The 20,774-nt window shown below is 53.9% G+C and overlaps 6 protein-coding genes across 6 annotated transcripts; 1 reads left to right on the top strand and 5 right to left on the bottom strand.

The window, feature by feature from the left end:
* Positions 1–1,204: 1,204 nt before the first annotated feature.
* Positions 1,205–3,907, bottom strand: M409DRAFT_20890 (uncharacterized protein; the record flags this gene model as incomplete). Its single annotated transcript, XM_033805605.1, has 9 exons — positions 1,205–1,412; positions 1,467–1,631; positions 1,681–2,094; positions 2,160–2,324; positions 2,377–2,814; positions 2,865–3,123; positions 3,180–3,382; positions 3,436–3,691; positions 3,742–3,907. 9 exons carry the CDS (start codon positions 3,905–3,907, stop codon positions 1,205–1,207), a joined length of 2,274 nt encoding a protein of 757 aa, XP_033669765.1.
* Positions 3,908–5,275: 1,368 nt separating this feature from the next.
* Positions 5,276–6,208, bottom strand: M409DRAFT_20889 (uncharacterized protein; the record flags this gene model as incomplete). The annotated part of the gene is made up of 1 exon (XM_033805604.1): positions 5,276–6,208. The coding sequence occupies one exon, from the start codon at positions 6,206–6,208 to the stop codon at positions 5,276–5,278; it is 933 nt and encodes a 310-aa protein (XP_033669764.1).
* Positions 6,209–9,560: 3,352 nt separating this feature from the next.
* On the bottom strand, positions 9,561–10,790 carry M409DRAFT_65237 (uncharacterized protein; the record flags this gene model as incomplete). Its single annotated transcript, XM_033816422.1, has 3 exons — positions 9,561–10,509; positions 10,567–10,623; positions 10,684–10,790. The coding sequence occupies 3 exons, from the start codon at positions 10,788–10,790 to the stop codon at positions 9,561–9,563; spliced, it is 1,113 nt and encodes a 370-aa protein (XP_033669763.1).
* A 1,672-nt stretch (positions 10,791–12,462) lies between these two features.
* Positions 12,463–13,347, bottom strand: M409DRAFT_20887 (uncharacterized protein; the record flags this gene model as incomplete). The annotated part of the gene is made up of 4 exons (XM_033805603.1): positions 12,463–12,586; positions 12,641–12,799; positions 12,873–13,088; positions 13,154–13,347. 4 exons carry the CDS (start codon positions 13,345–13,347, stop codon positions 12,463–12,465), a joined length of 693 nt encoding a protein of 230 aa, XP_033669762.1.
* A 921-nt stretch (positions 13,348–14,268) lies between these two features.
* M409DRAFT_65236 (uncharacterized protein) lies at positions 14,269–14,904 on the bottom strand (the record flags this gene model as incomplete). Its single annotated transcript, XM_033816421.1, has 3 exons — positions 14,269–14,352; positions 14,402–14,710; positions 14,767–14,904. 3 exons carry the CDS (start codon positions 14,902–14,904, stop codon positions 14,269–14,271), a joined length of 531 nt encoding a protein of 176 aa, XP_033669761.1.
* Positions 14,905–15,285: 381 nt separating this feature from the next.
* M409DRAFT_65235 (uncharacterized protein) lies at positions 15,286–16,764 on the top strand (the record flags this gene model as incomplete). Its single annotated transcript, XM_033816420.1, has 1 exon — positions 15,286–16,764. One exon carries the CDS (start codon positions 15,286–15,288, stop codon positions 16,762–16,764), a length of 1,479 nt encoding a protein of 492 aa, XP_033669760.1.
* Positions 16,765–20,774: the final 4,010 nt, after the last annotated feature.

Below are 20,774 nucleotides of genomic sequence, written 5' to 3'. Positions count from 1 at the left end.
ATTATCTACCGACATTGAAGCTACCCCAAACCTTCACCATCGACTCAGTGCTAACCACAGCTGATGAAGATGCTCCATGGCGAGACTCTCCGATCTGCGCAGTGAAACATAATCTCAAGAACACCATGACTCCTTTATCCAAACCTCACACTACCATCCCCAAAGCACAGAAAACTCCCCACCCTCCATGACTCGACCCAACAGCTTCGGTACGATCCAAATTCCCAGAGCTACTACTAATAAACATCACCCAAGGTAAACGCGTGACTCTTCACGACGGAAGTCTGCATCCCCATCAGACTCCGTGTACTCAGCGACAGATCTGTTGGCTTATAGCGGATTTAATGGTCGACGAATCCATCCGTCGGTGGTTGAACATATTCGGCTTCATATCAATCGAAACTGTATACACCCGCCATTGAATCAACCTCCTCATCACTCACATATGCCAGCAAACAAAAAAACACCACTTCTTACGCAAGAATCCCAATCCCATCCCCCATCTCAACCACCATTCACACCAACCTCGCCCCATATCCAACCTATACTAAAGATGGCTCTCAATAAACCCCCTCCCTCCCCCTCTCCAAAAGCTATGTACACACAAAACTCCACGCAGCCTCCTTCCACAGCATGTCTCTCCCAGGACCACGCATCTCAGACATAACGAGTGACCCACCACGTCGAACTTCATGTACGCCGGCCTCACAGCATCTATGAGATAAGACCAGCGGCAGACGCGGCTATCACAGAGATCTGTCGTCGTGAGCGATAGATGAGATGAGATGAGATAATCACATGATCAGCGGCTGCACTACCTTGCATGTGCATGTGCATGAGTATTGATGCCCAGCTGCACATCACATCGCTCTCAGCTTCTGGACTTCTCGTTGAAACCCAGATTGGATGGATGGATGGGCATATGTGGCTGTGGTAAGATGGATGAAGACCTCGCCATCTGACCTGGACACGGCCGTACGATTCGGTCATAATTTCGTTTCGGCAAGGAAGAAGGTGAGATCTTCAGCGAAAAGCACTTTTCATCACGATGTTTTCATGGCCCTTCGATCCGCAAATTTGGTACGAACAAACACTTTGAACATTGCTATTGATATCTTGCGCAACATATACTCTTCACAGCCAAATTCCTGCTCGCATCACGCCACAGACTACTGTTGCATCATTTCACTGCCATTCGACCACCTCAAACTCCTCCCGAGCTGGAGTGCACAGGCGTGGAGGGATCTGCTGAAAATGTAGCCGTCTCGACCTCAGTTGGCGACAGTGCCTTTCGAGCGTCCGGCGCCAACTCGCAATCTGGCCAGTACTTTGGATTGGGGTTGATGGTGAAATTGAGGCAGCCGTTGGTGAGATATCCGCCCTGCTTGTGGTTTTCGCCGCCTGTGTTGCATCTGTCGATTCGTCAGTCACTTTCCTTGCACAAGTCGCAGGGGTGGAAGTCACACTTGTCTATGATGTTCCACATGAAGACACGGTAGATGTTGGGGTTGTCAATGAACATAGGCGGGTCGCATGTCGTGCCGGGAATGACTTCGATCGTCATCAATATGCTGCCTTCCTCTATCCAGCCTGGGCCTTGGAACAGCTCTTGCCTGTCCGGCTCGTAAGACCTGATAGACGTTAGTATCGATCGAATCATCACACAACTACCGCACTCACCAAGCCAATTCAACGTTGTCATCTGGGGTTGTAAAGTTGCGGCCGCCCGTCTGGACGCTCATCTCATTGGCCGCGACACCTGCAATGAATCTCGACACACCGTAGCAGTTGTTCAGACAGGTAGGTTCAGGCCAGTCGGTCCCCTCCAAGTCGAGCGTGGTGAAACTTGAAGGCTCGGATCGTGGTGCAATAGAGGTGGCGAGGAGGGTTCCGTCTTGGGGTTCAGCGGAGCCTGAGGCTTGAACGGGTGATGCGTCGTCTGACAGCATATCGGCTGCTGTTTCGAACTTCGAATCTGATGATGGTCGACCGCCACATGCCGGCCAGTATAGAGGGTTCGGCTGGACGGTGTAGTTGAGACAGCCATGGGTGACCCAGCCGCCCTGCTTGTAGTTTTCATCCTCCGTGTCACACCTGAATGTATGTCAGTCAACTACCTCGGAATCCCGACTTCTTAAATGTAAGGTGAGAGTGCCTACCGGTCCACTAATCCCCACATAAGACGTTGATAGCAAGCACCATAGTTGACAAGAACAGTCGGGCTACAGACCGCGCCTTCAATGACTTCAATGTGCACCTCGACTCGGCCTTCCTCGTAGTACTCGCCGAACTGGGACCGCCATGGATCTCCTGGTGGATAGATCCTGAAGCAGGTTAAAATCACAGTTCTGGTGCTGAATACGGTAGCTTTCTTACCAAGTGAACACCATGTTGCTGGTCTCAGCAAAGGTGAAGTAATGGTCGCCCATCCAGTTGCAAAAGGCATTCGTTGCGTCCCCCATCACAGCTCTAGAAACACCAAAGCAGGAGTTGAAGCAATAGAGGCTCTCTGCGTCGTCCTCGATGTTGAAGTTATTGAGGCCTGACGGTGCTTGGGGCGGCTCTGTAGACATGGCAGCCGGTTCGCCGGTCGCAAGAGACTGCGTCATTGTTGTCGTATATGCGCCGAGGACTTTGTGTGTGCTGTTTCGTGATGTGGTATTGTATGCCTGAAGTACGCGAGAACCAGACCCACGCTGGTCGGGTCCGAAGTAACAGAAGGGCCAATACACTGGGTTCGGCTGGAATTCGTACTTGAGGCACCCGTTGGATGACCAACCGCCTTGTTTGTGATTCTCGCCGTCGGTGTTGCAGCTGTTATGTGTCAGTCGACTGTGTGTTGATAAGGCTTGGTATATTATTACCCATCAACGCAGGAGTACATCACGTTCGCATAACACTCGTCAAATGTCATGGTCACGCCCGGGTTGCATTTGACACTGTCGTTGACATTGATGCTCATTCGAATGTCGCCCTCATTGTAGTAACCTGGATCTTGCGATTCGCCATGAGTCTCGTACAGAAAATGCTGGGCAAAGTTGTCCGCTGAGGTTGTGAAAATTCGACCCGCGGCCTTGTTGCAGAAGAAGTTGACTGCGTCAATTGCTCTCCCTCGCTCTACGCCTGTATTGCGTCAGTTGTCACGATGAGGACCTTTGTTGCCTAAACCGTCGTCTTACCAAAGCAAAGGTTGTAGCAATTGAGGTAGGTCGGGTCCGGCGTGATCGACACATCTGCAGCACGAACGTCGATGCTCTTGGATTCCTCTTGCGGCTCCAAGGCGCACTCTGGCCAGTACTTTGGATTCGGCTGGAATCCGTACTGGAGACAACCATAGAGCACCGTGCCACCCTGCTTGCCCTCGGTCGACGCCGTGTTGCAGCTGAAAGTTCATGTCAGCACAGTCAACCACCCATGTGAGTGGGAGATTATCACTTGTCAATAGGAACGAGTGAGTACGTGAAGCAAGCATCGTAGGTCATAGTTAGCGGTGGGGAGCACTCTGCGTTGGAGGTCACGTTGATGGTCATGCCAATTTCTCCCTCGTCGTAGGGACCGAGGTAGGTCGTGTCTGTATTGGGTTTGTACTGATAGCGACCCCAGAGGTTGTCTGCTGGCGTCTTGAGTACGTGACCCTCGAACTGTTGGCAGAACCAATCCAGTGCCTGGACCACCGTGTCCCGTGAGATGCCTGCGGAGTGTCAGCCATGCCGCAGCAATGCCAAATCGAGTATCACGTACCATAACAGGCGTTGTAGCAGTTCACGTTTTCGGCATTGACGGCGCTGTTGTTCGCCGAAACAGGGACGGTCGTGGCCACGTCAGTATCACCGGTGGTTGGTGCAGACGACGAAAAGGAAGCGAGGATGCTGATGGCCAGAGCAGCCAGGCGAGGAAAGCCCACCATGGTGAGGACCGATGTGTTTCGCCAGTAGTGGTGTGGTGTGGTGTGTGAAGTGAGTGCAGCTGTATTGAACAAAGAGAGCGTGGGCGGGTGGGAGAAGAAAGTCTTGGGTGTATTGAGAGTGAGTGGTGGTGGTGAAAGACAGAGCAGTGGAGGTGAAGTCAAGTGAGATCTCCTTCCTCCCGTTGAAGTCGGCTGGTGCCGAGCGAGGAAGCAGCGACAGCGACGCCAAAATCAACGTCACCTTCAGAATACTCTGTGAGTGCGAAAATCGATGGTTGAAATGAAATACCCACCGTCAAGATCTGAACTTTGCTATCGTGCGTCCACTGGTCTATGTTAATCAATGCCCTGCAGCAGAAGCGTTGACGTCGACGTTCCGGTTCCACGAGTTCGCATCAAGATGCAGTACGAATATTCGACTGAATGCTGAAGGCCAATGGCCTCAATAAAGCTTGCCAAGCAGATGACACCAACTCCCGTCCTTCAGCCCGGCTTCACAGTCGTCCCGTTGTCCGCATCGCCATCTCGCTGGCCACGGTATGGGCCTGCTGTTTTCTGCGGTGGAGAGGAGTTGTGATATCGCGGCACTCAAGCGACGATAGCAGTTCCACATCCACAACGCATCTCCAGATGGTACATGATTTGAATCTCGATTCTCCTTCTTGCAATGTTGTACGTTTCGAACCCATACTCTCGCAGCTCTTGCAGGACGCCATCATCCAATTGAGTCTTGGCATCGATAAAACCGTCTTCGTCATCCGCAGTATACACACTGATCGGTACGCAGAGACCAGAACATGATCATATTTGCGAAGTCGCGAGCAAAAGAGGAAGGCGCGTTGCAGGTGAAGTGAGTTCGTCCCTGCGCGCTAGCCGCCTTGGGCAGGTTCGGAGGGTCGGCGCTGGCAGCATTGAACATCCAATCCTTTCAACATCTGTGTGTTCTGCTGATGAAGACGGTAACAACCATCTGTTGGCCATTGGAGACAATTGTATGGTATCGGGAGCCGGCTGTGTCTGATCATCGTCGAGAATGCTGGCTTTGCCCTGAGTATGAGTAAAGACGACATCGTCTCGCGGCTGATGAAAAAGGAGGTCAAGCGCGTACGGTACGCAGTAATTCCAATACTCTTCGTTGTGGGCTGACGGGCAACAGCAAACGCCATCTTCTGTAGAAATACATCAAACACACACAACGGACCCACGCTGCTGCGCGGACACTTCTGGCAAGGGGCCGTCGAAGTGGCGGCGAGAGTACGGTCTGTTACCAAATCCTGCAATCATCATCGCAGCCAGCTCGGAACAGCCTCGCTGATGTACGTCGAATTCACACGACGTCCTTTCAAATCCTTCACTTCTATCGCCAAATTAGCGGTCTCGCCTCCTGCTCGGCAAGCGACCGCCAGAAGTTCCCCCTTCCACATCCGGCAAGTACATCTTCAGCGCCTCCGTCCACTCGGCCTCCAAGATCCCTGCATCCTGATGCGACTCGTTCATCAGAAACGAACTCTCGCCCTCGCTGCCCATCTGTATCTCCATGACGATGTCAGCCATGAGCGACACCTTTTTCCACGCCAGCGGTATTTCTACGCCGTCTCTGCCTCCGTGAGCCTGGATCAATCTCCGCATGGCCGGCCGATGGAATTTCTGCGCCAGGTTCCGATCGCCATATAAGCACTCGTAGAATGTGAGGCACTCCACGGCGATAATGAGAGCGGGATCTTGTCTGCGCTTTTCATTGGCGAAGGCCTCCACGAGAGATGTGATGGTCGCGCTCTGGAGGTAGAAGATAAGGTCCGGAGAGACTGACTTGAAATTTGGGGCGGCGGTTAGCAGTGCGCTGGTGTACAGCGCGGGCTCGAAGACAGAAGCGGATGAAAACCATTGTGATGCCAGCTGCGTCTCGGAAGAATCCAAACCCAGGGCGGACACATGGGTGGGCACCATGGTGGCGTGGATAAACGATTCCAAGGTATCGAAGGCGCTGCGGCAGGGCAACATCAGCTGCTGGGAGACTTGAGGTGGAAGACGCGGCGAGCTGGACCCCAATGCCACGGCATGTTTCTTTCTCCTCCGGGAGCGCGGCTTCGTCTGATGAGTCGACCCTTGTTCGCCGGGTTTAGTATCAATTTGGCCGGATATCTCGGGCTCTGCGTCCACGCTCCGAGAGTCTTCGCCTTTGGCTTTGTGCTCAGCCTCTCGTTTGAGGCGATGCTGTCGTTTGGTCACATAGCTCCGTACGACTTGACTTTTCTTGCCTGCTTTGAATTCGGACGGACTGTCATAACTGATGAATTCCATGATCATGTATCAAGTTGTGCTCCTAAAATCCCAGGACATCAGCGAAGTCGTGCTTATTGCAAGGCCTAGAGAGTGCATCTTACCTTGACCATCTTTGCACACAGATCCACGTCCGCCCAGGGATTTTGTGGTCCCTTTCGCAATGGCGATGAGAGCTGTTGGTTAGAGATATCTGAACCGTGATGGCTGCCTGGCTGCCCCAACGCGGCGTGGTACGAGACCCCTCTCGATGATGTCGAGGCTGCTGATGAATAATTCGAAGCAGAGGAGCCATGTCCCGAGGGTGTGGAAATTCGCCGACATAGTTCGAGGTGGTGAGATAGACTTTCGACGGTCTCAAGCCCTGCGGAGGGTGGCGTCGTCAGAGATGGAGACAATGGGCATCCGGAGAGTTGTTGCTTCATTGCGTGCACCCAAGAGCCGGCACAGGAAGATGGTCAATGATATGATGGGGAAGAAATGTCCTTGGACAAGACCAGACGTTTAAAAACACGAACATACCTGCGTTGGTATCGGCTTTGATAGATCCTGGTCTCCACGTTCTGTCGTTACAGATTGATGAGAAGCAGCCAAGTCGACCCACGAAACAGCGATCTGCGAGGCTAGTGCTGCTGGGCATCCTTCTTTAGTCATTGCACTCGGAAGATCTGGACCGCCGCGCAGTCCAATGCCAGAGCTACCAGAGTTTTGTCGTTTGGTAAAAGCATCGGTGGGTGTGGTGAGGAGAATCTTTCGTCGTTCCCGAAACATAAAGGTAAGGCGTCCAATGTCGTTTCCTCCTCCGGCAGAGATTCTCCATAGCCATAAACCTGCAAATGGAGTCTTTTCAGCTCCAGTAGATCCCGTTCCAAGTCCTAATCATGCTCGGCCTCCCACGTGCCAAACTGGATCTCCCTCCAAGTCTTACACTTCTCGCTCACGAAAAGGTTCATTCATCGTTGTCTCCGATCCATGTACGCGACAGGATCGCGTTCCGCGCTGGTACCTCTTGCTCGTAGAGATCCTGGGGCGAGTCGCACTTTGTCATCGCCGCATTCTTCAAGCAGCCGCGTGATTGAGCTCGTCAAACGATACCACACACGCTCCAGCCTGATGCTGCAGTTGAGCTGGCACTGATGCTAAGGACGTGGATCGTAGGAGGCAAAGTTGTTTGCGAGCTGAATGAAGGAAGGCGAGCGCCGCCCAGTGGTGTCATAGTACGCCGTATATTTAGATATGGTACGCCGTATTCCTGCAGGACAACACCCTGACCATCGGCACTTCTTCAACAAAACAGACTCCACGTAGCAAAGAGCTTTCACCAATCTCTAAGCTTGGCCACATAGATGGCAGCTCGAAATGTAACGCCAAAGAGCCCAAACCACCGCCGTCACCAGCGCAAAGTCCTCATCCAACTACTACCTTGACCCTCCCCAAGCACCTCAAAAACTCCCTACTCCCGACTCCCGATTCCCTACACCCTACCCCTCAACCAAACCCCCCTCGTCACAGCCAGCCTGCCTGCCTGCAACCCCCATCAAAACCTTACGGCCGTAAAAGCCATCCACCCAGCCTGCGATACCACATCCCCTAACGCCTCTCTCCCCAGGAAAGGGAAACGGCCACGAACGACATATCCAAATGGAGAGTCCCGACTTATGAGATCCACTATGTGCTCATCTGACCAACACCAGCGAGAACGCGGTGGGAATGGCAATAGGGAATGACTGGGCCGGTGAAGCAGAGTTTCCCTGGGATTGACCTTGCTCGGTGAGCCGAATTGATACCGGTCGCTGTTGCTGCTGAGGGGGATTGACCAGTATGCATCGCGAGCCTGTCGTGTGGTTTGAGGTGTCGATAAGACATGTCCGGCAATGCTGATGCGAAAGACTCCTCTTCAAACCAACGACAGGTCTACACGACGACATGTTACAGTCCAGCTGCCGGATGAAACGAGACAAAGCACCACCCTTCCACGCCCTCGACTCGCACACCTGGCATGATCTGCGCTGTCAAACAAAGTCACTTTCTCCCGGGGACCTTCCAACCCAGCGAGGCCACAATTCCTTGCCCTCCCTGTCGATGACTGGACAGCGTGAGGGAAAAGTCTACAGAGTCATGCACCACAAGTATCATTCAATGCAGTTCGGACGTGTGGGTCTCGTCCTCTCCTGCTTCTTCTCTCGGAACGAAGCAGGCAGGTAGAGAGGTACATGCAATGCAACAGTGTTCGAAACGAGTGCGAGAGTCTTCTATTCCAGTCCCTCATACGAGCCTCGTCCGTGATATTTTCGTCAAACGAACAACCTCAATCTCTCCCTACTTACCATGATCTTATTAGGCTCCAAGATTCCGGGAAACGTTCACTTCACTCGGCACCTATCTTTGGATTGAAAAGTATAAAGTATAAAGTGTAAAGGGTTCAAAGAAAAAACATATGCATTGCCCACCCTCTCAAAACTATGTACCTATTTCTGTTCGCAACAACAACAAAAAATCAAACTCAAGGTATGAAAAACCCTTCTCCCTGAAACTCTCTTTCCTTCCTGATTGCTTGCTTGCTCAGACCCTTATCTCGGTATCTTCCTTTCGCGCTGCCGTATGTGTGTTGTCTCCGTATCGTATCCGCTGTCGAAATGTGCATTTGTCGCTGTTGAGAAGTTTGGTGATGTTTGGATAGGAAATTCAAAAGCACATTCCCAAAAACACACATTCTATGATCAAAAACGCCCCGTCGCTGTGCTCAAAAGGGCCTTTTTCAAAGCCCACTCAACTCCAACATCTGCTGATCTGATTGATGAAAAAAGCCCTTCCTGCCCTTCCCTGCTCGACCTGAAAGTCTATGCATGATCCCCGTCTTGCATTTCGCGCGTGCGTGCATGTTGGACACGTAGGTGGTAAGTAAGTAAGAAGTAACAAAGTAGGCGGGTAAAAACTCTGGTGCAACTGCTGACTTTGCATCGCTTTCTCCGGTCCTCCGAAGAGAAGTGTGTGTTGGGACTCCTTTTCTTCTTTCTGTCGCCGTCAAGAACGCCTCTCTCTCGTATGTTGTTGGGTGAATTGATAGTCCACATGTCGGCTGTGTGTGGACTGGATTTTGTGGTAGAAATACACATTACTTTTGTTGTTGGATCTGGGTGGATCGTTGATGGGTTCTTGTCGTTGCCGTTGTTGTCAGATCGGTGACACGTATTCGTAGGGTTTTAGGGTGGTCAACTTGTCCAACGTCTTGCTGCATCGTGGCTGCAGCGGCCTGAAAGCTCTGCTGATAATGCAGTTCGTGACCGAACATCTGCGTCACGACGTTCGTGCAGTAGTCGAATCTGGTGATCCGAGGAGGTTGCAGCGGCTCGCACGACCTGGTATCCCTGGCTTACATCTGCGTGAATGACGACGAAGGAGCAGGCGCTCGACGACTCTGGATCAGCCGTTCCGTCTGAATGTACAGACTGTCGAGGTACTGCATCGCCGGCGCGTCCTTCAAGATCTTCGCAACCTGCAAGCCCGAGCTGATGAGTTGGAGGATGTTCCTGTCGTCCTTCAGCGGCCGGGACTGATGCTTCGCCGCGTGTCTCATTTCCAAGCTGTTTTCCAAAATCGTGATGAGCTGCTTGATCTGGCCGTTGTATAGCACTCGCGCCGGGATGCGTCGTTTGGTCGCGAGGCGCTTGAGGAGGTACACCCACTCTGACCACTCTCGATCGCCTGGTACTCGCACTGGTCGTTTGTCGGGTTCGATGGGGATAGGAAACTGGTACTTCGCGACGAAGTCGAATGCGCATTGAGACAGTCTGTCGTTCACTTTCGATAGAATTTCGTCCTGTTCCTGAGCGTATAACGTGATGGGTAACTGGGGCAGTTCTTCTTCCTTGGGCTCGAAGCCTCCATCATCGGGCTTGTCGAGCAGCTGTGATGGTCCGTCAAATTCATCTCTGTTAGAAGGTCGTCTCTGGGGAAACGCTTTGCCCTGAAGGCTTGCGGTGCTAGAGGAGGCGTCACCACCGTAGTATCCTCCCAAGCTCACACGTGCCTCTTCCGACGAACTGCGACGAAGAGGCGGCCCAGGCCAGGCGCCTTGGTAAGCTGTGTATCCGGATCGCGGGCTGCGATCACTTCCTGGAGGCATTGGCGTGTTCGATGTTGGGAACTGGGCGGACAGCGGCGATGTCCCCCAGCCCGAGAGCAATGGAATTTCTCCAAAGGGTGCGGCGGGTCGGCTGGACCATTCCTCTCGAGCCCAGCGCTGTGCTTGTGTCGTAGAGAAGGGAGGGTATGTCGCAGGCGTCCGGCTGCTACCTGTTAAGCCGGGAGGCGGCGGAAAACTTTTGAATTGCTGAGTACTCGTCGTTGGTACGGATCCCGGGTAGGTGTGGGCATACCTGAGGGTTGCTGGTGGACGGGAGGAAGCCCAAGGGTCTCTATCCTGAAGCCTTTGCCTGGCATATCTGTCAGTGGAATGTTTGAAGATTCCTCGACGCTCTGAGGGCGTCACGTACTGTCTGGCGAACGGCTCCTCGACACGCGATGGCAGAGCCGCAGCTCTTCTTGACTCGTTGGGAGCGTAACCTGTAGTTGTAGGTTCAGCTGGAGCGCCGGAGGTCATTATGTGCAATCGGCAGACGTGGCTACTGCAGGTGCACGACAACGCAAATGGTGCTGTGGGAGACTAGTGCTTCGCAGATCACTGTGGTACAGAGATTGTTAACGAGTGACGGTCAAGCCCATTCTTACGTGAGGCGTGTCCCAAACGCGCCAACCAGCGAATGGCCATTTGGCCCTTGGGTCGTGCTGCGATCGAACCATCCAGCATGTAGAAACACAAGGCTCTCATCGGTACGCCAGGATCTTCGCTGTGCAGCTTGTGACGCGGTCCCTACGTGCCTGCCCAAGCCAAAAGACGAGGTCGCAAGGTTGACCCGGCAGCACTGCCATCCCTATGGGACGGAGCATCAAGCTCTGGGTGAGCGAAGACGGGCGGGCGGACGCCAGACACCCACAAGCTGAGCCAGTGTTGCAGAGGTCCCGGGCGCTGCTCGGGGGATGGGAGGCGGGCCTTGTCTAGTGCCCATATCCGCACATGGGTGGTGACAGACCAGGTGGATGAACCTTCGCCTGTCCGCATCCACCGTCGATGCTGACATCACTTGACATCCAACGGTCGTTGCAAGTGCCGAAAGGCTACTCTGCCCGCCCTGCATTTGATTGAGAACGGGCCGTGGATGGCAGTATGTGCTGCAGCCTTGAATAATCGCTAGCAGGTCGCCGTGCGTGCGTGCGGTGTGTGCAGTCTGCAGCGTCGCGGCAGGGGTCTGAAGATCTTTCAAAATCGCAAGGCGAAGTCGCTCGCCTCGTTTCATCGCCCTCAAAATCACCGGCAGGTACTTCTTCAACGCGATCCGCCTGCGATCTCGGCGTCGTGTGATCTGCTGCCTGGAGGACGAAACGAGGCTGTAGCAAGAGGGGACGTTGGGCGTCGATGAGCATGCAGGTATTTCGAGAAATTTCTTGGGGGAAGTCTGATGAGGATCATGGATGTTGGTCGTGCCCTGTCCAATGCACGTGTGGTAATGATCAGCGCGAGTCTTGGGCAGCACTGCTCGCCCTGCCCGCCCGCAAAGAGTCCAGACTGGCGGTCTCGTTCGGATCACGACTAATGCTGCCCAAGCCCAAACAGCATTCACGACATGGCGGCGTTTGAGCCTGTGTGCTGGTACGGCGCGTCGACTCAGCGACAGCATCGATGAAGGAGAGACGTCCGTCAGCCACGTGAGGTACAGGCGTGCAAAGCCAGCGCCAGGCCCGAACCGGCAACAGCGTAAGATTGCAATGCCAGACTACTCTGACTCGGCAGGCCTCCATGGACCAAGCCGGCCGCTGCAGCGTGCACTGCCCACGCACGTGAGCATCAAAGCATACACCTTCAGGATCCGAGGGATCGACAGAAATCGCCGAGCGTATCTTGCATAACCAACAGACGTCACCTGAAACACTATCACCCATTCGCATTGGCAATCGGCCGTGGGCTTGGTTTGAAGAGCAAAGCGGCCTCGCATACAGAACGATACCGACGCCTGCCTCGCACTCGTTCTCTGCTAAAGATCGGGAGACTGGACTTGAAACTGTATTCGTTGCAAAAAACTCTACACCGACCAACTGGCCGGTCCTATCCGACCTGTAAAGGCCAAAAGTATGGGGTATCTCGTGTGCGTTTGCTGGGAGTCGGGTACTCGGGTACCTGTCTGCTGGGGGTCTGAGGATCATGCCATCGTGGGTCCTCATGAGTAGTACCGCTGCTGCGGCTGCTGTTGCTGCATCTCGAAAGCGGGTGCACCACCGTAATACTCTGTTGCAGCGCCTTGGTTAGGAGTCGGCGCTGGCGAAGGGTCTCGCGAAGGGTCGCTGTGAAGAACCATTAGCACATTCGCATAGTCACGGCTAAGTCTCAGTACAAACCGGAACGGATTTGGCGGAGGGCCTGCTGGGTTGTATGCAGTGTAGCCAGGATCTAACCCAGATTCTGCCTGGGCCGGCGTGTAAGCACCACGGCTTCGCGTCTTGCGGAATCTGTGCAAGACGACCGAACAGTAGATGAGCTTGCCCAGACAGGTCGCGCTATCAAGGGGGTCAGCTGGGCTTTGCTCCGACACAGACGGGGCAGCGCCCGTGTTCTGCGATATTCACTCACAAGATGACGGCGAGCCAAATGATGCCAAGTCCAGTGCCGCTGTTGACAGCGCCGATGCAGGCTATGATGATCAAGACGAGCCACACGAGCGTCGTCAGACTGTTGAGCACCACGGCCACGACGGGGCTCAGCCTCTTCCGCGCGAGCAAAAAGATCTCAACGATGTCGAAAATGATGGTGACGGCACACACAGCTATCCAGACGGCGAGGATGGCGCTGTGAGGGGTACCCTGTTAGCCTCCTGGTGTGTTTGTCGGCAATACTTGACATGTCTCACTTACCTGACCGCCGACCAGGCGTGGTTGACATCGCTGGAGTCGTAGCCCGCATCTGACAAGTCGTCCGAGATGTCGTCCCTGTTGTCGCGCAGGAGACCAAAGCCAAGGCCAATGGAGGCGAGCAGGATGATGGAGAAAAGCAACTGGATGACCCAGAAGGGGATCCAGACACGCTTCAACCAGATGTTGTCGTACATTCTCCGCGATTTGCTAGAGGGACCCTTGCGTAGTTTTCAGATGCTGGTCTTCCCGGTCTGTCGTCGTCGGCTGGTCGCGTGCTCCCTGACACCAATCAAAGAGCCGAAGATTGTCAATCTCTCGCTCTTCTGCCCGAGCAACACGGTGCGAATTAGCGAATGGTACGAAAGCGAATGTCGTTGTTGGTGATGAAGAGGAGGAAAAAAGGCGTGCGCGGCTGTTCAAATACCACTTTGCAGTCTGGCACAATGGTGCACGCCTTCGTCCTTTTTCGGTGCGGTCGAGGCGCCATTGAGAGGATTAGAGTGGGGGCGCAGCAAACAAAGTCACATGATTGGCCAGAATGTGGCTAGGCGAGCACAAGCGATCTATTCTGAGCCAGATCTGCTGCAATGTCCCGCCCTTTTCTTTGTGCTACTGCAACACGCGCCTCCACGCAAAAGGTTCGTGCAGAAAGAGGCGAATGCTTGGTCACTTCGACGTCGAGCCAGCTGAGGCTGAGTGTTGAAATTGAACTCAGGCCGGCAGCATGTATTGGCTGTGTAACATGGCAATTCGAGAGTGGGCGGCGCGTCTGGCGCGTAGGACGGTCGTGGAAGGCCAGGAAGCCCAGCATGGAGCACGCGCGAGTCGCCAGGACAACCTCATTGTTTCGATGCAAATGCCTTGACGTACAATCTGACGTAGCACAGAGTCCCAGTTTCACAATCTTCCGAACCGCTTGATCGCTGCCTGGATCTTCGAAGCCGGATGGGCTGACGTGCTCGATGCCCTCATCTCGCAGAGACAGTGACAGAAGCGTGCTAAATCGAGAATGAGACCGGGAGAACCATACACGGAAGAGGTGGTAGTAAGATAAGACTGGGGTGATGGCCACAATATACTTGGAAGCCCGTACTGTCGCTATCGGTTGCCTGCGTTCAGAGATGGTCTGCTTCTGCCTTTGCGGCTTCCACTCGTTTGCGCAAGGCCTCGCGCCTGTCGTCTCTCAGGCAGGTGAAAATCTGGGGAACGTTAGACAAGACACAAAAAATGCAAGAGACGAAGGGATACCCAAAACCAGACGGCGACTTCGAGAAAGCCAAAGGTGAAGACCAGACTGTTCTGAAGGGGCTCGCCGATGGACGCATTGCGCCAGGAGCCAACAGCACTGCCAAACACCCCACCTTCCTTGAACAAGTACACATAGCCGGTGAGGCCGAACAAGAAGGCCAATCGGACTGGTACGTTGGACAACCAGTAATGGAGCGCAAACGATTCCTCCATCGATGCCGCGGTCAAGTCTGCAATGCCGAGAAGTGCCAGCAGCATTCCGGCAAAAGCTGATGCATCGGATGGTTTGTCGAGGGAACTGGCGTGTGGCTAGCGAACAGAATCAGTAACTCGATCCGCGTCTTGCAGGCTTGTACATCACCCACAATTTGCATAGACTCTCCCAATATAAAGACGACATTCTGATCCGACAGAATCTTGGGAGCCGTGAGGAAGAAGTAGGCCGCCGTAATGTGAAAGAGCGAGACGGCTCTGATGAGCGTGAAAGCTGAAATGAGGCCCATCACACACCACGCTAACACAAAAACCAACCAAAGGTGAAGATAGTGAAGTGAACGCTGGTGTTTGCAAGAAGCTCACCCTCGACACGTGCCCGCCTGCGACGACCGCATCTGCCAAGCCATCCGCCCGCAGCCGGACCGGAAGCTTGAAATCGACATCCGTCACGTCCCACGGATGGGTCGCGTGCCTGCGAAATTGACTCCGTATTACGTGCCATCTTCGGACACGGAAACACGGTATTGGCACGCCGAGAGAAGCCCTAGTAAGTAATCACCCAGTAACGCATTATGTCCGACGCCTGGTCCTGGCTCGTCGAGACTTCTCGGCGGTACAAGTCAATGTCGACTGCATCTCTCTTGCCCACGGCCGAGCAGGACAGCATCATGGCCTCCGAGAAGCCGCCCACGCAGGACAGCGCCAGCCGTGGTGGGGATGAGAAGAACAAGAAGAAGCGGTCGAACCGCCCGCCCTCCGAGGATCCGCGATTCATTATTGAGAATTCCAAGAGCAATTGGAAGACTTTCGCGCAGCTGGTCTTCATCCTATCGATAGTCATCACAGCCTATTCCACTGGAGCGTTTGATTTATACAAATACTACGACTACCTGACGCAGCCGTCGCTATCCGGGGCGGAGAAGATCTTGCACGAGAACCCTTTAATCGACGGCCATAATGATCTTCTCATCCTCATACGAGCGTTGTATGGGAACAAGATCTATGGCAAGAATTTCACGGAGCCATTCGAGCATGGGAATCTGACTGGCCATTTCGATCTGAGGCGTGCAGAGAAGGGCCAGCTGGGTGGGACTTTCTGGTCGGCGTGGGTGCCTTGTCCGGCGGACGGGTTTGATTTCTCAGATGAGAACTATGCGCCTTTTGTGCGTGCTACGCTGGAGCAGCTGGATCTGTTCAATCGAATCGCGGCCAAACATCCGAAGTACTTCACCCTACCGAAGAACGCTGCGGAGGCAGAGAAGAACTTCGAAAAGAAAGGCCAATTCATATCACCTCTGGCCATCGAAGGCTTACACCAAATCGGCAACTCAATCGCCACACTCCGACTATACCACGAACTCGGCGTGCGCTACGCCACGCTCAACTGGAACTGCCACAACAGATACACCGACGCCGCCGTGGTCTCCATCGACGGCGAATCCCGCCGCTCCAAACCCTACTGGGGCGGCGTCAGCGACGAAGGCCGCAACCTCATCCGCGAAATGAATCGCCTCGGCATGCTCGTCGACCTAAGCCACGTCAGCCCGGACACCATGCGCGACGTCCTCGGTGGATCCCCCGAGAAAGGCTGGGGAGGCAGCCTCGCGCCACCAATTTTCAGCCACTCGAGCGTCTACGCCCTCTGCCCCCACCCGCGAAACGTCCCCGACGATGTCCTGCACCTCGTCAAGAAGAAGAACTCCGTCGTCATGATCAACTTCGCCCCGGAGTTCATCAGCTGCAAGGACGTCGGCGCCGAGAATGGTCTCCCGGAATTCGTGGAGAAGGCCAACACCATCGAGCACGTCGTCGAACATATCATGTACATCGGCAACCTGATCGGCTACGACCACGTGGGTTTGGGAAGCGACTTCGACGGCATCCCCACCACCCCCCGGGGTCTGGACGATGTATCAAAGTACCCAGATCTCATCAACCTCCTCCTGGAGAAAGGCGTCAGCGAAAAAGACGCCGCGAAGATCGCCGGACGAAATGTCCTGCGCGTCTGGCACGAGGCGGATAAAGTCGCCGCGAGGTTACAGAAGGAAATCGATCCCTTGGAGGATGATCTCCCCGATGGGATTGGGATGACGAGGGTGTTGGTTGATCAGGGCGGGATTGATGTGGAGGTTAAACGTGAGTTGTAGAGGGTTTTGGGTTGTGGCTGATAGAGGTGTTACAGAAAAGAAAAGAAGATGAGATAGATCAAAAACAGGCCGATGCTTTTCCTCCCGCTCCGCTCCGCTGGTTTTCCAATTTGGTCGCATATCGTACAAGATCCAAGACGAAGAAGTCTCCAATATTTCATTGCCGTCGGTGGGAAGTCGATTTTTGGTGGCTTTTACTGCTGCCATTACCAGCGATTGAAGGGACTCCAAGGGTTGTTCGCGAGCAATTCTCCCAGACGGCTCCGATCCGATGCAATAACCACGTTCGCCGCACTGCCATGCTGGCCATATGGTCCCTCTCGCTCCACGCTGTGTGTGGCCTCATCTCCAGCTGGGGGCGTAGCATCATCCTCTCCAGTTTCGACTTTGGCTGTCTCAGTCTTTCCTTCGACGTTCAGACCTTCCATCGACTCACCACCGGCTGCAGTAGAGTCTCCATCCATCGTTCCAGCAGGTCTGTTTCCACCGAAGATCGAGGCTGAAGACTCATGCTTCGGTGGAGTAGCAGCAACCAACGGACTCTCTCCGACTCGCACACCTTCCATCGGATCATCTCCACCTCCAGCAGAATCACGATCGGTTGTGAAGACAGCCTGCTTCTCAAGGCGTCCAAACAGCGACGACTGGTGCTCCGGTGGCACAGCAGCACCCCCTGAGCCCTCCCCAACTCGCACACCTCCCACCTCATCCCCAACCCCACCAGCACCTCTCCCAAAATCCTCCCTCCCACCATCTCGACCCTCCAACCGGCGATAATCCACCGGACCACCCTCCATCGGTTCGGCTTGTGGATGCACCTCCCTAGCCGTCTCCACCACCCTCAAAGCCTTCGCGGCGGTAGCATCCTGGTCACGAACCCCCTGGTCGGTGGAGCCTGTCCGCGGATCGGGAACCGAGTGCTTGTGGCGATCTGAACCCATGGAGCTCGCTTGCGCGTGGCGGTGGAGGTGGACGTCTTGCGGTGAAGATGCAGACGGATGGCGGGACTGCTGTCGCTGATGAAGAGATGGCGACCTCGACGGCTTCGACATCGCCGCAGAAGGAGAGGGTGTCTCCTGCCTCTGAGCTTGAGGCTTGATCGTCGGCGCAGACAGACTCCTCTTCTGCTCGAGCCCCTTCTTCAACGCCTGATTCTGCTGCTGCAACTTCCACTCCACCGCCCCCTTTTCCTTCCGCAAAGCCTCGACTTCTTTCTCCAATCGTTCTACCTTTGCATTATTCCTCTCGTTTTGCTGCCTCATGTAGAACAGAGATCTCTGATTCCCCGCCAAAGCATCCTGACTCTCCGTGTTGTTCTGATTCAGGAGGTCGTATTTCTGCTGCTGTTGCTGCAGCGCTGTTTTGTACTGCTTCGCCAGGTCGTTGCCGTGTCTCTTCTCGCCGCGGTAGTTGGCTTCGGCGGTGGAGGCTTTGTCGAGGGCTTGATTCTTTTCTTCTTGGAGTTGGAAATATGACGTTTTCAGTTCCGTGCACCGAGCTTTCCTGTCGGCGGCATAGGTGTGAACTTTGTCGTAATCGTCTTTGGTTTTCTGAAGGTCAGCTTCCAGGGTCTTGAGTTGAACATGCAACTGGTCGATCTCGTTCTTCTTCTCTCGCAATTCCTTTTGGTTCTCCGGTTTCATCTCCTTGATTCGCTGATCCGCTTCCTTTCGCAATTCTTTCTCCAGAGCCTCGTATTGTTTTCTGTTCTCCGTGATCTCCGCCTTCCACTCCTTCACATTCTTACTACTCTCTGCTTGCTCCTTCTTATGTCGAGACTCTTGCGACTCGAACCTCCTCTGCATCTTGTTCTTCTCCTTCTGAAGCTCCTTCTCGAACCACGCCTGGAGTGTCGCTTTGTCCTTCTCGGCTTCCTGCTTCTTCCAGGCTCTCATCCTTGCCGGGACCACGGTAAACCACTCTTCCTCTTCGGTAACCATGCGGTCCAGTTTGACGTTCAACCTCAATGCATCCATCTGGAACTTGTCTCGGTCAGTCTCTGCATTCCCGAGCCTAGTCTCGGTGCTCTCAAGCTTCTGCTCAGATTGCCCAAGTCTGCTCTTCAGTTCTCGGATCGCATCGTTCTTTTCCTTGAGGATCTGGTTGAATTGAGCACGCTTGGCCTGGAACCTCTTCTCGTGCTCCGCCTTGGAAATCGTCTCCCCATCAAAGTCATCATCAGCATCGTCCTCGGCAACTTCTGTTGGTGGACGGCTACCAGAAACTGCTTTGGAGTCTCTCTTGTGCCCGTCTTCTTTCTCTGTTGTCTCCACCACCGTCTCACCCCTATCAGGAGCCCCCACTACAATCACCGACTCTCCCGCCTCGCTCTGGGCGCGAGACGTCTTGGATTTCTTCGCAGGAATTTGGACTTGGGGACTTCCAGCCTTACGCTTTCGTGCCTCCATGCTCGGTTCGTTGGAGCTCCTGGGTGGTTCATCTTCCTCATCATCGACCACATTGCGTCTGGTAGAGATACGTCGCTTGGGCTCATCATCGGCCTGACTCTTGGATCTTGCTGGTGGTTGGAAGTCGCTATCCTTCTCACCCTCCACTGATGGTGGGCTATTGCTCATCGTTCGTGCTCGCTGGAATTCTTGCTCTTGGCTGGCAAAGTCTGGGCGTTCGTGAAGTTGGCCGTCGGTATTGGCTTCTGTACTCATGCTATGTTCATTCTGCATCTCCCGATCCTTCCTGGTCTGGTCCTGACGCTCAGGAAATGGACTGATGGTCGGCGCTCTTGCGACCTCTTGGCCCGCCATGGTGGAGGCGAGATATGACAAGAGTCAATCGACTGATGAGGATGATTCAGATGAGTCGGATTTGAGTCTGTTGAGAGTTCGACAGGCTCTGACTAGCCTTGCATCCGATGCTGAAAGTCGTGTGAGTGCTCAAGTCGCAGCAATGATGGTCAAGGGTTGGTTCCGGAAGAGTGTCAATTTGTTGTCGAGTGTCGCCTTGTTGATGAGTGTTGCCTTGTTGTTGAGTGTCGCGTTGTTGTCGAGTGTGGAAGTTGGTCCTTCAAATCAGAGATCAACGACGACACGACGACTCTGCTTGCCTTGTGACAACCGTCAGATGACAACGATCAGAGTGGACGCCTGTCGCGGCGCAGTGTCGTCGAAGCAGTTGGGTATGTGAAGAAGTGAAGTCGATAATAGACGTCCAGTATCGAGACGCCTTGATGAGTTATTGTTGAACGTCAATGAAGTGGACAAGCGACCAAGCTCGAAGAAGTCGAAGCACTGAAGTGGTTGTCGAGTAGAAGGAGCAGAGCTGAAGTTCAGAAGCTTAAGTACCTGAGCGCCATTCAGGGTCTTCATGTGATATCAAGTGAAGCTGCGATGGCTCATCACTCGCGGAGGCAGGCACGACGGTGGCAGTCATCCAGGGTCATTCTGTTCGTAAGGTCTATCTACTATCCCAATTCTGGAGCTAAGCCCCTTCGCAAGTCTTCTCCAACCGGCGATGTCCTTTCCCTGAGCCTGATAGTGTAGTCTTTTCTTGTTTCATGTGTTTCGGTCCTGTCGATTAATACTAAGTGCTAACGTACTTGATGGGGAAGCTGCGCAGACGGTGAAGCTGCGTACAAGCCTCGAATCCTCGATACTCTCGACTATCTACGTAACGCTACAGTAATACAGCTACCCTCACTATCGCTATCCTCGTTCTCGGGTACCTCCTCGATAATATCCTCGATTTCCGGACTCGGAGAGGCGTTCCGCTTCCGTTTACGAGTTGTTTTCTTCGCTATCTCCGCTTCGGCTTGCCGGGCGATTTCGAGGATTTCCTCCGTATTAAAAATAAAACGCCTTTCTAAAGCGACTCGTTTCCCTTTCGTTCGTTTCTTACGAGTCTCGAGAAGCTCTCGTTATTCGGTATTCTCTTTTCGTAAAAGCGTATTCTCGGAATTCGACTTTTCGAGGGCGGTAGTAGCTCGAGCGATATATCGCTTAACCGGGCTTTCGAGTGTTTTATTCTCCCGGACGATCGAATTAAGTACCGAGTTT

Source organism: Zasmidium cellare, assembly GCF_010093935.1.
Source record: "Zasmidium cellare ATCC 36951 unplaced genomic scaffold M409scaffold_11, whole genome shotgun sequence".
NCBI classification, from domain to species: Eukaryota; Fungi; Ascomycota; class Dothideomycetes; order Mycosphaerellales; family Mycosphaerellaceae; genus Zasmidium; species Zasmidium cellare.
Note: the sequence above shows the minus strand (reverse complement) of the source record. Positions and strands in the feature narration are given on the sequence as shown.